The sequence below is a fragment of the Peromyscus leucopus genome, chromosome 10 (assembly GCF_004664715.2).
Source record: "Peromyscus leucopus breed LL Stock chromosome 10, UCI_PerLeu_2.1, whole genome shotgun sequence".
Classification (NCBI taxonomy): Eukaryota; Metazoa; Chordata; class Mammalia; order Rodentia; family Cricetidae; genus Peromyscus; species Peromyscus leucopus.
This window is the reverse complement of record NC_051071.1, coordinates 32,198,054-32,213,537: the sequence shown is the minus strand read 5'-3', so window position 1 is coordinate 32,213,537 and position 15,484 is coordinate 32,198,054. Positions and strand designations below refer to the sequence as shown.

Here is a 15,484-nt window from a genome sequence, read left to right as displayed (position 1 = left end):
AGGCGCTTGTCTTGCCCGCTTTCCCTGGTGGAAACAGGCCGAGTTCCCAGGAGCCGGCAGGAAGGTTGGTCCCTGACTCTTTCAGTGCCCTCTCCACTTCCCAGGTCTACTCTCCCTCTCCTGGCAGTCTCATCATGTGACTGCTAGCTCAAAATGGCGCTCCCCTTTCCCTCCCTCCCAGGCTGGCATAACAATTAATCCAGGCAAGTCTCTTGTCTATAACTGTCCCTTTCTTGCCTTTCTTCTCCAGGACAGCAGCTTCGTATTAAGGGAATTGAATTACCTTGCAGGGATGCTTCCAGCGGAGGAAGGAAACTCCTGCAGAGAGGTGGGGGAGAAATGACTGCAGGCTGGGGAGACAGGAGTTAACTGTGAATTTGGGACTTGGAGTAGGAGAAAGCGGGAGTCTCTTAAGATTTGTGATCCTGCACTGCCATCTACCGCCTATTATAGTCTATGACCATCAGTGGCAGCACTCAAATCAGGGGCTTTCCTCCTTCCTAGAGCCTGAAGAGACAGCATAACACATATACAAAAACAAAACAAAGAAACAAAAACTCTTAATATGGGCCATAGCCTTATTTGGAGTGCTATGTCTCTCTATACACCCTACCAGCATCTCACACATTATACCATCCACCTACATCCCTGCCTCACTGTTTCCAGGAGTAAGTCAAGAGATGCTACTCATGGGAGGGATTTTATCTGCGTTGGCATTCTAGTTAAGTTTCTATTTCTGTGACCAAGAACAACTTGAGGAAGAAAGAGTTTGAACTTCCAGGTAACAGATCATCACCAAGGGAAGTCAGGGCAGGAAGTTAATGCAGGAACCCGAAGGCAGAAACTGAAGCAGAGGAGGAACACTGTTTATTGGATTGCTGCCAGGGTCATGCTCATTTACTTCTTCTTATACAGCCCAGGCCTACCTACCTAGGGATGACACTGCCCACAGTGGGCCGGGCCGTTCTACATCAATTATTAATCAAGAAAATGCCCCACACACATCCCACAGGCCAATTCCTTGGTTGAGGTTCCCTCTTCCCCTGAGTGTCAAGCTGACAATGAAGATCACGTTCACAGAGGGCTCTGTGTGACTTCCCAGAGGTACAGGCAGGCTTCCCATCTGTGATATGTATCAATAATATTCTGCATGGGCAGACACAGTTTCTCATCATTTCTTACCTTTTTCTTTCTCTGTTGTCTTTGGACCTTTGAATTCTTCTTCTGTCTTCCCACCTCTGCATCCACATCCTCTCCAGTGAACTCCTTTGTCAAAACACAAAGAAAAGAAGATAGTCTTCAGGTATTAAGTTTCTCCCTGTGCTCAGCTTTTCTCTACCACCCACTACCACAGCGTTGAGCAAAGGGACAGTTAACAAAATCTAAGTGGCCATCCACCAGTCACTCTTCTCAAAATAGGCAGGCTGTGGAGAACTTTCACTCTAACTGAGGCATTGTAAGTGAAATGGGGTTAAAGCTCCCATTGGTATTGTTGCAAATGCTCATTCATGCTTTCAACATTTATTGAGCACTTACTGCGTACCAAGTCCCAGGGCAATAGTGTACATACAGTGTGGTCCCCACTCTCATTCTAAGGAAGGTGACAATGAAGTGAAACTTCCAAGACAGATGGAGAGGCAGGGACAGACAGCGAACTCATGTTTGAGGTTTCATTTGCTGCTTCTCAGGCTGATAGCCAGGTAAGGAAGAAAGGAAACAGTACTATAAGTCAAATTAGCAGAGCTTCAACTTGCAGGGAATTTTAGCAGATCTTTTTGGAAAGGAAAAAGTGTAAACATCACGTTGTCTTTTCATATTATGCATTGTATATTTTATACCTAAGGGGTTAGAGCTCAAATCTCCAAGGTGCTCTAACTTTAACATTTCCTAGTAATACACTTTTATAAATGTTGGCATCAGAACTTCTGAGTGAACAAGAAACTGCAAAGTGGCTGGATATGTAGTAAACACCTGAGATTCCTGAATTTGGGAACTGAGGCAGGAAGACCACGACAGCCTGGGCTATACAGAAAGCTAGAGGCTAGCCTGAGTTATAAAGTAAGGCAATCTCAACAATAGATGAATAGACAAACAGAAACATCAAGGCTCTTATTGCCTCACCAAATCCACTGAAGCAGAATTGGAAAGCAGAGCCTGGATGTTAGTGATGTGAAGTTTCATAGCAACCTGATACAGATGACTGGTCCATGCCACTATTATTCCCCTTTCTCCTCGGTTATTGGGCTGAGGGAAGATGCAGAGGTCAGTTCCAGGGGACAGAGCCGAGATCCCAGCCAGAGAATGGGCTTGGCTCAGGCTTTTGGTTTTGTGATGATCTCTGTCTATCCGGAGTTCTGAGTAGAGGCCTCATCCTCACTCCTTTCCCCAGACCTGCCAGTGAAGGACCGCTCTTAGTTCAGAGAATCCCCAAGAGGATGATAAGGTCCAGGTGGGCAGGCATGGCTCAAAGTCTAATTTTTAGTTTTCTTTGGCTTGGAATAAACCATTGAGAAATCTAGGTTATCTTTTGTTTTCTAGTAGTATCCTAATCCTCAGTCACTGGGAAAGCATCCAGTACGAGTTATGGGGATGCTCGAAGCTACAGGGATTTTGTCACTGCTATATCACCTCAGACTGTTAAATGAACAACAGAGGTGTGTGTGGCTCACAAGCACGTGACAATTTGCTTAATCTGTGTGATGTTATTGAGGGTGCCCTCAGGGGGCTGGAGAGATGTTTCCATGGTTAGGAGCACTGGCTGTGCTTACAGGAGATCCAGCTTCAATACCCAGCACCCACATTGTGCTCACAGCTGTCTGTAACTCCAGCTCCAGGGGATCTGATACCCTCACACTGACATGCATGTAGGCAAAATACCAATGCACATAAAATAAAAATAAATTAAAACAAAAAGTGCCCGCAGGCTTTGTTTTCTGTTTTCGAAACCCCACGAGCCTTAATTCAAAGGGAGTCAGGGTTTGGGGAGATCTGGCCTCCGCTAAGTGGGCTGCAGTTTCCACTGCAGGTGGCTTCCCTTGTCTGGTCTGAGTTTTTGTAGGTTATGAATTCATAACCTACAATTGTCAGAAGTGGTTAGATTGATTAGAATTGGAGTTCTCTGAGCTGGGCCCAGTATCCTACAGTGAGAACTGCTGTGTGCTGGATTCAAGAAATGGCGACCAAAGTTCCAGAACATCCAGGTAGAGGTGAGACCCAGGCTATGCAAGGTTGCACAACCCTCATCATCTGCCTCCTTCCCCAACAAAGGTAGAGAAAGAACACCCGGAGTGGGTGTTCTGGCATATGTTCAATTCAACTAAGTTTGGCCCAAGGATGCCTCTGTACTTGGCAGATGTAACAAATGATAATTTAGTATGCAAATGAACTAAAATCTACCTAGGGGTGTATTTTTTTTAAATAAATTGTTCTGTCTTGGAGAATCCGAGTGGCTGTTCCTAGTCAATCACAGACCAGCAGAATGATTGGACATGTTCAAGCAAGGCAACCCTGAGTCACAGCCAAGCAAGCTTTGCTAGGACCTCACTTCTGATGAAGGCTATGCAACCCTGCAGGTACCCTGAGGTCTCACCTCTACCTGAATACTCTAGAACTTCTGTCACCATTTCATGGGTCCAGCAACTGTCCAGCAGAGCACAGCTCCCCATACCTCCTCTGGTTCTCAAAACTGATTCTGCAGAATTTCATTTGTCTGAAGCATCACTTTTTAACACAAGCAATACATGCTTTTTATTGCCAGACTGAACTTCCTTACCCACAAAGGGTTCCAAGGGGAAGCCAAGCAGTGACTTACCTCTGAAATTATTTTTACTTTTTCTTCTTTGGGATTCATCTTGGCTGTGATGGTTTCCAGACTGAGAAAGGACAAGGAAGAGGTCAGGCATAGTGAAATCATCAGTGTCTCTTGCTGCTGGTGCAGGCAGACTGAAGCTTATCCACATGATTGAGCTGTCCACCACAAGTATTGCAGACCCCAGGAATGGGGGAAGTAAGAGAAGGAGGGATGCCAGTTCTCTGCCCCCTACACGCTGGGGGGCAGACGGGCCTTGGCTGGAAGTCAGCTGCAAAGGACCATTTCTGGCTTTCCTCTCTTTTTGCCCTCTAAGTCTCAATTTTCAATCTCTTTTTCATTTCAAGGAGCAGAGAGACGAGACTGGAGAGGGCACCAAATCCCCTCACCTCCGTAACCCCCCTGGGTCCCAGCACTCCTCTGCTTCCACTTGCTGCTGTGCTGTGGTCTCCACTTTCACCTAGCCCATCCCTTGGCTGTCACTGGGTCCCATCATTTCCCTCCCCAGGACTAGGATCTTATGATCTCCTACCCCAATTCTGCTGCCCGGACAGTCATTTCTTCCTGCTCTGCAGGCTTATTCCTCCCAGACTGAAAAATAACCTGTCTTTTCCTTACACAAAAATGCCTTCTCTCCATTTCACTTCTCTCTTTGTAGCATTGCTCTATTTTTTTTTAGCCTTTTTAGTAACACCCCAGAAACACTCCCTCTTTTCTTAATGTTTATTATCTTGGGTACATTTGCAGTGTCTAGTACACGTTGTGCCGGCTCTTGTTGGGGTCTGTTAATGACTCCTGCATTGCTGTGTCTGATGGTCAGTTCTCTTTCTCAAGTACTGAACCTCAGGATGTTGTCAAAACACTTTCTTCCCTGGCTCCTGGAACAGGTCCCTTCCTGGTCTTCATGCCACTCACCGACTGCCCTTTTCTGGTACCTCTGCCGGTTTCTCATCTCCCCAGCACCAAATGCTGGAGTGCTCTGAGCTTTGGCTCTGCCCGTTCTCGCTGCCCTGACTATCTCGTCTTAATTCTTGGCCTGACATACCATGTATACAGGGATCTTTCCCAAATCAACACCCTGAGCCCAGACACTTCCTCAGAAGCTAGAACCCAGTTTGTGATTGTGTCTTGGTTACCTCCCTTGGCCCTAAATGAAGCCGTTGGCCTTTGTTAATGAGCCTGTGCTGTGGCCTTCCCATTGTACAAAAAAAATCCATTCTACCTGGCAGTAATCCTTAGCTGTTTTCACTCTCCTATGATACAGCATCCCTGTCATAACTTTACATGTCAACTTGACTAGATCAAGGGACACTTAAAAACCTGGGACCCAGCTCCCAAATAAATACACAGAGACTTATTCTTATGAATGCCTGGCCTTAGCTTGGCTTGTTTCTAGTCAGCTTTTCTAACTTAAATTATCCTGTTTCTCTTTAACTATGTTTTACCTCTGGGATTTTTACCTTTCTTTATTCTATGTATCTTTCTTTCCTTACTCCATGGCTGGCTGTGTGGTTGGGTGGGTGGCCCCTGGAATCCTCCTCTCATCCTTTTCTCAATCCTCACTCTTTAAGCCTAGATTTCTCCTCCTATTTATTCTCTCTGTCTGGCAGCCCCACCTATCCCTCTCCTTCCTAGCTATTGACTGTTCGGGTCTTTAGTATACCAATCAAGTGTTTTAGACAGGCAAAGTAACACAGCTTCACAGAATTAAACAAATGCAACATAAAAGAATGCAAAATGTCTTTGCATCATTAAACAAATATTTCACAGCATAAACGAATATAGCACATCTTAAACTAATATTCTACGACAGTTCTGTGTGTCTGGGAGCATATTTCTAAAGTTGCATCAGTGTTTGAATCCGAATGGATTGGGGAGAAGAACCATTTCCAAAATGAGAGGCACCATCTAATTATCCAAGACCCCCCCCAAAAAAAAAATAAATACAAAATGAGAATTAGCCTATCGCTCAACTCCTAAGAGCCAGGATGCTTCCATCTTCTGACAACTAAGCCCTTTGGCTTTAGGGTACCAGGACTCTCACCAGTCCCCAACCCCCTCCCACACCCTCATCTCAGACTTTTGGCCTTAAACTTGGAATGACACCATTGGCTTCCCTGGGTCAGGGGCTATCAGACTTGGACTGTCCTATACTATCAACGTGCAAGGTCCCCAGCCTGCAGACTGCTCACTGTGGACTTCACAGTCTCCAGAGTCAGGGAAGACAATTCCCCAGTAGATCTCTATCCTGGGAAACCCTGGCTAATTCAGCATCCCATCCCCCAGAAATCTGCCAGCCTTCTAGTAGTGTCCAGGGGCTATACCCCTGAGACGTCTGCTACTAACACTGTCAAGTCAAGTCCCATCATCTCTCTCCTGTCTCTCCTGCGGACTGCCCTGGGAACCTCCTGACTCTTCTGCTCTCCACACTGCTCATCTCCAGTGGTCTCTACATGGAAGCCAGGCTGAATGGTTGGAAATTAAGTACGATCATGACATTCCATCACCTACAGTCCTCCAATGACTTTTCTTTGCCTAATGAGTGAAATCCAAAATCTGTCCAAGCCTTACAGTTCCCTTGGCTGGTTTTGAACTTGGACCTTCTTGCCTCAGGGCCTTTGCACTCACTGTTTCCTCTACCTAGGACTTTCTTTCAGAAGCTAGCTACACTCGTAGACACAGACAGATAGACAGACAGTCTCTCTCTCTCTCCTTCTCCCCCCCCCCTCTCCACAGTTCCTTTGGGTCTCTGGTAACAGTTCACTTTCAGGGGGCTCTTTCCTAAGAGTTCTTTATACAGTAACTTTCCCATTGTGTTATTAACCCACCAAGAACTTTGCAAGTACCTTACAATGACTTATTTTTCTATAATACTTACCACCAATCTGCTTTCATAATTGTACATCAGTGTCTGCCCATCACTGTTAGAACTGAGTCTCAAGAGAGCAGGAACTGCACTTGGTGTGATGTTGTCCCCACAGCCTCTGCACATGCCACTCAGGAGACAGTGCATGTGTATTGTCAAAGGAATGGCTCAATTGCTGTTTGGATCCATTTTCATGGGCACATTCTGGAGTCCTTCAAAGCTTCGCTAGGATGCTGTGAAGATAAAATGAGAGAAGATGAGGAGAAATATTAGGCACAGGGCTGACAAATCTTAAACCTTTCTTGATCCGGTGGGAGGCAAATCTTAGCTGCCCTGGGCCAGGTAAGCAGCTCACCCCAGGTGTTCAAGGTTTTCGGACCCTCCCAGGGAATTAGTGCGTTAATGAAACACAAACGATCTGCAAGGCGGTTGTCTTCCATACAGACCCCTCAGAAAGCTCAAGTGGAAGGGAAAAGATGAAAAAAGCAGACCCAGTGATAAAGGGGTGGGGAGCATTGGAGGGGGGCAGGAAACATACAAGGAGGGCCTCAGCCTGTGATGGCTCTGACAGACACCCCCGGTCCTTAGGAACTGGAAATAAAGAATGTGAAGCGTTTTAGTAAGCGGAAAACAGACTCTCCATAAATTAAGAAAAAAAAATCATATACAGAAGAAAGAAGTAGAAGTGGAAAATGACAAATGTAATGGACTTGTTTTCTCTCTCCCCATTCTTTCCCGATCATTACCTTCGAATGAGTTTTGAAGGAAATCAAATGACACCAAAATTTATCTTTCTTATGAACACTGCTGCTCAGAAAAGATGAATAAACACGACTCAGCTTTAATAAGCCCCTGTCATCAACATTTGCCTTGGCCACTTGTTAATGCATTCTATGACAATATCAAAATAAGAGCCCTGGTTTGTGGAACTAGAGCTTTGCATTCTCTTCACATACATTCTGCTCATTCCCACAGTTCTCAGTAGTACATATGCCAACTAAGACTCAAGAAAACTAACATTTGAAAGATTATGTGATGTGCTCAAAGTCACAGTTTTCAAATCTCACATTCACAATCTGACCTTGGCACTTGGTGGTTCCAAGTTCTCCCCAGTCCCAGGCACCACACTCTTTGAGCTAAGTCTTGCTGAACAAGGTAACCATCACTATTGTATACTAGTTCCTTATTGTGAAAATACTTACAATGCAAAGCCACAAATACTATAGCAGTGAGGAAGGGCATAGACATCCCTAGGTCAATAATCTATTTTACACAGTACAGAAAACCAGCACATTTTTAAAGGAAAGTACCCACACTGTTATCTGACCGCAGTCTCTAAAAATCAGCCAATCAGAGTCACATCCGGGACCCCGTGACAACCCTACAGGATGCAGAGGACTGAGAGAAAGAGGCATCTCCCAATCATAGCTGCTCTCAAAGGATAGTGTATTAATTATCACAAAGAAATTATGGTTTTAAAGAGTGAGGGCTTTGTGAAAAAAATAGTATAGACCTGGGTTCAATTTTCCTCTTCTCACCAGCTTGTGTGATCTTGGAGTAATATTGCCAATTCTGTAACGTCACAATCTTGCTTCCTGTCTCAAGGGGTGATGGTTTATTATGGGCTCCATACTAAAATATATATATATATAATAAAATGCCTGTCATAGACCAGGCTCCCTATATTGGTAGGTTTTATTATTAAAAACGCTGCCAGAGTTAGGGTCAAAACCTGAGCCTTGGCAACCCTAATAAGATAGGCTTGTCCACCAGTCCTGCACTAGGCTAACTAAAGATCTGAGAAAGGGGATTTATTCAATCTGCATTAGGAAATGGAACAAAGGTGTCCAGTGACCCCAAAGACCATCTTCCAGGGTCCTGACAGGAAGTTCAGGTTTGAGTAGAAGGTACCAGGAGACATACATCACTAAGCAGTCTTGGTCGTGTGTGGTCCTGCCCATCACTGACACATCATTGTCTCCGCCCCAGTATCTTCTACAAGGTGACCGCCAAGCTGCCAGAACTGGCTTTCTTGGACACAAATCCTCCCTAAGGTTGGTACCAGAACATGAGACACGGAGGCAATCCAATTCCTAGAGTCCATTGTTTTAATAGTCTGATAGCTGAACAGAGAGGCACCCATGTCTCTTTGAAGCAGTGGTTCTCAGCCTTCCGAATGCTGCGGCCCTCTAATATAGTTCCTCAGGTTGTGGTGACTCCCAACCATGAAATCATTTTTGTGGCCACTTCAGAACTGTAATTTTGTTAGTTACAAGTCATAATGTAAATATCTGTGTTTTCCAATGGTCTTTGGCAACCCCTACAAAAGGGTCATTTGATTTTCAAAAGGGGTCGTGACCCACAGGTTGAGAACCAATGCTCTAGAAGGTCTTTTTTTTTAAAACCAGAATGGTCATAAGAAGAGGTCATGATTGAGAGGGAAAGTGGGAGGAAGGGCTAGAGAGGGGCAAAAGAGCTTGGGGGACAGAGGAGAATCCTAAGTCTTCTGGTATTGAAGCCCTACTCCCCTTACTTTCTAAGCCATGGTGGCGATAATCAAGTCTCCTTCTTCCAGCCAGGCTTTTCTTTGCCTATCTAAAGTGTTTCTGGAACCTCCTGCCCTCTTACCCATGCTCACTTTCTCTCTTCAGAGACAAGGGGCTTTTCTCGCCCCTCCCATCAAAAGCTGGGGCGTTGCAGGAGCTGTCACATGCCTTCTTTTATGATTAATGACGTGACAACAAATGCTTCCAGCCACAGCTTCTAGAGCACAAGGTTAGTGACATGGCTGTGTGCAGTCATTTAGTCAGATGGATATGACACTGTTTGCTGCAGCGTGCAGGTCTGTACACAGGCTGTGCCCCATGGCATTGGCCCCACCGGTGGTATGGGAGTTCTGGAAGTTCCTCCCTGGAACCATCCCGCTGTTCATCGAGCTCTAGGCCCTAATTTACAAATCTCTTTGGGCACTAGCTGACAGTGCTCTCATTATCTGTTCACATATCTGCTTCCCCAGTAAACTCCCAGCATTGGACCTGGCCTAAGTCATCTTTGTATAATGTTAAGTTGTATTCATCATCTGCTGCATTATTGATGCTCTATAAAAACTCAAATGAATGACTCTGTACATGAACTCTAGATCTGTAAATGAACTCTAGGTCAAATATCTGTATCTAGATCAATCTATGTATACCTATGTATGTGTGTATGTACACATCTCCTCTATCCATATACAGTCCTCCCTTCTCTCTGTATATTATACTGGCATTACACTAATTTGCAGAAACATTTGTAGAAAATGCAATAGCAGGTACGTATTTCCCATTAGATTTTATTAGCTTTTCATAGCACCTCTTTGCAAAGAAGAAAGCAATCACTTTAACTGACAGCCCGGTAGATTTTCCTTGGAGCTTGGCAGCCCTCAGCCCTATGGTTCAGAGCTCTTTGTCTAATACCAAGAAAAATGAAGTTTGCAACACTGAGTACTCCTCATTCCCACCCCTGGAACAGTTTAAACTAAAGGCCTGAAAGCCACATGCAGCCAGTGTTCAGCAGCACTGGCCAGAGAGGACGGCACCAGCTGGCTTTTCCCCTGCAAGCCCAACACCAGACAGCCGCTGAAATCAAAGCTGTTCCTGCAGCGTCCCTACTTACTTACTTTCCATTCAGAAAGCAAAACTACCAGAGTCCCTAGAGTTACCAGGTATTCCATCCGCTCTCATGGCACCCAGGGAGGGGCTGACCTCCAAGCCGGAACTGAAAGGAGATGAAAGCAGGACACAGGGACAGCAGCCCCGGTTCCGCTGAAAACTGATTTACCTTAATCCACTCTACAAAGCGCAGTTTGCAGGTTCCAACTTTCTGGGATTGGAGGGATGTGATGAGAGACCAGTTGGGTCAAGCCAGAGAATCTCTTAGACATGGGGGAAGGGGTGTGCTGGGGATAAGGGAGGCTGCTCCCTGCAAAGCTGCTGCCAGTCTCAGGACAAAAACACCAGCTTAGCAACCGGTTCCCAAGGAAGGTCACTAGGCGGCTTTTTTTTCTTTTAAAGTGACAGTTTACTTTTAAGTCCTGGAATATGCATTTGTTGGGCAAGCAGAGGGAAATAACCTGCTGAACAGAGACAAAGGAGAAGCCACTGGGAAGCTAGGCAGAGAGGAAGCAGGATCCCAGCATGGTGCCCTGACTCATGTCCCTGGGGTGCATGGCATTTTGGGTAGAGGACAGAAAGTGTTCACAAGTAGAATGATTTAGAATCATGGCGGTCCATGCTGTGTGGAGGAGGTGTCTAAGCCAGCAGCAGGGACGTCTCTGTGGAGGCCTCAGGGCTCCAGCATGTGTTACATCAGGATGTTTGCTGGCTGTGCAGGGAAGCTTGCATGCACAAGCCTAACCTCTGCTGGTTTTCTGAATCCTCACTACATATGACCAATAGGGATACAAATATAATGTCTCAAAAACAAAAACGAACAAACAAACAAAAAAGCAAATAGGAGAAAAGGCAAAGTAGACAGAAGGGCGAGGAGCAGACAAGGGGTCTCCACAGAGCAAGGACAGCCACAGATCAAGGAATTCCACAGAGCAAGGCCTCCTAACCTCAGATGTTGTTCCTCAGAAGCCTGACATTTTCTTTCTTAGACCAGGCCTCTCACTGGAAGCTGGCCTTTGGTGATTAGGCTAGGCTGTCTGGCCAGCCAGCTCCAGCTACCTGCTTGTTTTAGCTCCCCCAGCGCTGACAGAACAAACATGGGCTACCATACTGAGCTTCAGTTACTTTCAAAGTCAGCTTCTTATGCTTACCTGACAAGCCCCTTTGCCAATGGAACTATCCCCCAGTGCCTACTTTCTGTGTTCCTGAACCTCTCACCTTCACCTCTTGGACCTTAGATAGTTCTCTGATGCTAGCTAAGTCCTACGGACAGCAAATGGCTCCTCTGAGATGTACACATTCGCCGTTGATACATGCCAACTGACTCCAAGCTGGCATCTCCAACTACCTCTTTCAAACTCATCCACCAAGCAACGTCTCCCTCCCTAAGTCACTCTGGAGCCTGATGGCTAGGGAGCACCTCTGTGATCCAGAACACACTGAAATAATTCCAGTTATTTTCTGATTCTAAACCCACCCGCATACTCAGCCTGCCTCAGCCTTCCTTCCAGGGGAAAAAAGTCCCAGGAAAGAGTCTCTGTGGAACCTGGAGCTCACTGATTGGCTAGCCTGCTGGCCAATGAGCTTCAGGGATCAGCCTGTCTTTGCCTTCCCAGTCCTGAGATTATAAATGCCTCCAGCCACTTGGCTTTTTATGTGGGTACTGGGGACCTGAAGTCAGGTATTCATTCAGGGCAGCATTTGTATGGATTGAGCCATTTTCCCACCCAAGAAACAAACATATCCATTATGGTATTCTGCTGTACAATTATAAGACATGTTTCTGGCTTTGAGGGGTCTGTGTAAATAACCTTTCTACACGACAGCCATGTCTATGTCTGCATGTCTCACCATACTAGTGAATGCAGTGTTCACTTTTTAACATATGTGTATGCAGTGTACATATGACTCAGCATGTTTGTGTGGTGTGTGTGATCGGGAGCAGGTAGGTATGAGACTGAGGAAATGACATACCCCCCACCATGTTATATTGATATCTTCAATCCCAGTACCACAGAATCTGACATTATTTAGAGATAGGGTCCTTATGGAGTGTGTTGGCTAGCTTTATGTCAACATGACACCAGCTAGAGTCTTCAGAGAGGATGGAACCTCAATTGAGAAAATGCCTCTATAAGATCAGGCTGTAGGCAAGCATGTAGGGCATTTTCTTAATTATTGATTGATGGGGGAGGGTACAGCCTGTTGTGGGTGATGCTAATCCCTGGGCTGGTGGTCCTGGGTTCTATAAGAAAGAAGTCAGAGTAAGCCATGAAGAGCAAGCCAGTAGGCAGCACTCCTTCATGGCCTCTGCATTAGCTCCTTCCTCCAGGTTCCTGCCTTGTTTGAGTTCCTGTCCTGACTTCCTTCAATGATGAACAGTGATAAGTGCAGGCTGAATAAACCTTTTCCTCCCCAAGTTGCTTTGGTCATGATGTTTCATCCCAGCAATAGTAATCCTCACTAAGACACAAAGGTAAAGGAGTTCAAGTGGGTCATTAGGGTGGAACTTAATTCATGACAAATGTGTCCCCATAAAAGGAAATACAGAGATAGACATTTGTAGCAGGAAGTGAATGAGAAAACACAAGGTGCTCACCCCGGGGCTGCCAAAAGCTACTTCATCAGCATTGAACAGATTCTCCTTCTGCTATCAGAAGGAACTAACCCAGTCAGTACCTGATTTGGGACCTGTCTATAGAACTATGAGACAAGGAGTTGCCTGCTGTATCAAGCCACCTGGTGTGTGACAGTTTGTTACAGCAGCTGCAGCAGATGCCAAGGAACTGGAAAGGGAGGAGGTGGGGGCAAAACTGCAGGAAGACTTGTGCATTTATGTGCTAAGGGTCTGAATAAATTGGAAAATGCATTTGATTTCTCCAAAGATAATGCCACTTGAAGCCCTGTGCTTCTGAAAAGTTTTCAGGATAGTGGTTCTCAACTTGTGAGTAGAGACCCCTTTGGGGGTTGAGAGGCCTTTCACAGGGATTGCATACCAGATATCCTGCATATTGGATATTTATATTATAATTCATAACAGTATCAAAATTACAGTTATAAAGCAGCAATGAAAATAGTTTTATGGTTGTGGGTCACCACAACAGGAGGAACTGTATTAAAGGGTCACAGCATTAGGAAGGCCAAGAACCACTGCCTTAGGAGATTAGAACTCTTTGTTCAAACAAACATTAGGAAACTGTAGGACTGGAGATGTAACTCAGTTGGGGGAGTGTCTGCTGATCATGTACAAAATCCATTTTCAAACCTCAGCACTGCATATGTCTTAGTTTTGTTTCTAGTTTCTGTGATAAAATACCCTGACAAAAACAGCTTAGGGGAGAGTATATTCACATTACAATTCCAGGTTACAGTCCATCATTTCAGGGAAACCAAGGACACAGGAACTTAAAACAGCTGGTCACATCACATCTACAGCCAAAGGCAGAGAGACATGAACACATGCATGCTCAGTTGCTTGTGCTCAGCTTGATTGATTTTTTTCGCTTGTTAACCCTTAAGGAACACCTGCCTAGAGAATGATACTGCCCATGGTGGACCAGGTCTTCCCACATGAGTGAATTCAATTGAGGCAATCCCCCACAGACATGCCCACAGACAAACCCAAACTAAAGTAATTCTAGGTTGTGTCAAGTTGACAATTAAAGCCAACCATCACAGAATAAAACCAGGCATGGTGGCACTCAGGATGTTTGAGTCCAGCCTGATCTGCAGGAGACACTGAGACTTTTCTGCTTTCTTCTCTTTGCTTTCCCAGTTGCATTGTGGCCTTATTTAGAGCAGTATAGGCTCAGATATGCTTTCCTCACCTGGGCATGGGCAACACAATTTCCTCTTTAGATAGTGGTGTCGTTTGCACGCAGGCCTTTGAACTTTACAATACTGATGTCTGCAGCTCATTTATTCCCATGAGCGATGAATGCATCACAGTGGAAAACATCTTACTAAGATGGGGCACAAGTTGAAAGCCGAAGACTCACCCTGGGGTCATAAATTTTGTGAAACTGTGTTCTTCAGCTTTGAGTTTATGTTTTCCAATTTACTGAAGTTTATAGTTCTTCCCCTGAAATATAGCTCATATGCCAGCAAGTTGGAACCTCTTGTTTCTACAGTCAATGGAGAGAAGCACTTACTGACGCAGATCTATCGGCTGTGTGGCCTGTTTTTATTGTGTAGATAGCAAAGCATTTAATTTTCTTTCCGCAGCGCTGCGATTCTCAACCTGTTTTGAATTACAAGGTTTTCCAGTCATTTGCTTCATTTTACAACATTCTCCCTTCCCCAGAGAACTGTCAGAACCACTGAGAATAAAAACCCTGTAGATTTGTCCCCTTTTAGACACTCGAGCTGTGACTTGAAATAAGGGGAGAAACTGCTGCTCAAGTGCGAATGCTAGATTCAATGTTTTTCTAATTGAAAAGGTTAATTTCCTACAGTTTTACAAACGTTCTCCTCAGCTATTTCCTTTATATATATCTCATTGGCACTGGCTCAGTGCATGGATCCGAACACAACTTTCAATTTCCCACCGGTAGCTTGAAGACCGGCTTGCCCTTTCCGCAGGACACCCAGTGTCTTCATGAAGGTCCTTTGCACCTTGAGTTGTCTGTACATCTGGAAGGGTTTATTTGGTTCAAAGGATAACCCTTTGCTAAAGGCCAATGAAGAAAAGCAATGTCTGGCTGGCCACTGCTCACATCTCATGATGTCGATGCACTTTTATCCTTAGCTGCACCAATAGGCCTGACAATTCAGATGCTGCAAATCTGAAACCCTATAGTCATGCTTTTTGATTTTGCTTTGTGTGTGTGTGCATTTTCGCATATGTATAAGTACATATGTGGGTGGGTGTGGATGCACGTGTGTGAATGTACACATGGAGGTCTGAGGTTGATGTCTTTGCATCCTCCATTGTTCATCCTCCTTATTCATTGAGGCAGGGGCTCTTAGTTAAGCCCAGAACTTGCCGATATGGCTTATTCTGCTAGCCAGCTTACTCTGGCGATCCCTTGTTTCTGCCTTTGGAGGCTAGAATCACAGGCAGGCCTGGCCTTTGCATGAATTTCTAGGATTCTGGATGCACTGCTGAGCCATGTCCCCAACACTCATTGCTATACTCTTTTAGCTTATGATAGTGCACGT

At 45.2% G+C, this 15,484-nt stretch overlaps 1 protein-coding gene across 3 annotated transcripts in view; it reads right to left on the bottom strand.

Moving 5' to 3' along the window:
• Positions 1-10,697, bottom strand: part of Cc2d2a (coiled-coil and C2 domain containing 2A) — an 83,741-nt gene extending 73,044 nt beyond the window's left edge. Inside the window, exons 1-4 of one of the 3 annotated variants that reach the window (XM_028892928.2) lie at positions 10,494-10,697; positions 6,687-6,907; positions 3,812-3,872; positions 1,183-1,266 (exon numbers count right to left, since the gene is read on the bottom strand). In XM_028892928.2, the coding sequence (XP_028748761.1) occupies positions 1,183-1,266; positions 3,812-3,872; positions 6,687-6,703 (162 nt within the window). In that variant the 5' untranslated portion in view covers positions 6,704-6,907; positions 10,494-10,697. Of the gene's footprint in view, positions 1-283; positions 538-1,182; positions 1,267-3,811; positions 3,873-6,686; positions 6,908-10,332; positions 10,434-10,493 lie in introns of those variants that run through there. The other 2 variants (XM_037209003.1, XM_037209004.1) reach the window with 2 other exon arrangements.
• Between the last annotated feature and the right edge of the window lie 4,787 nt (positions 10,698-15,484).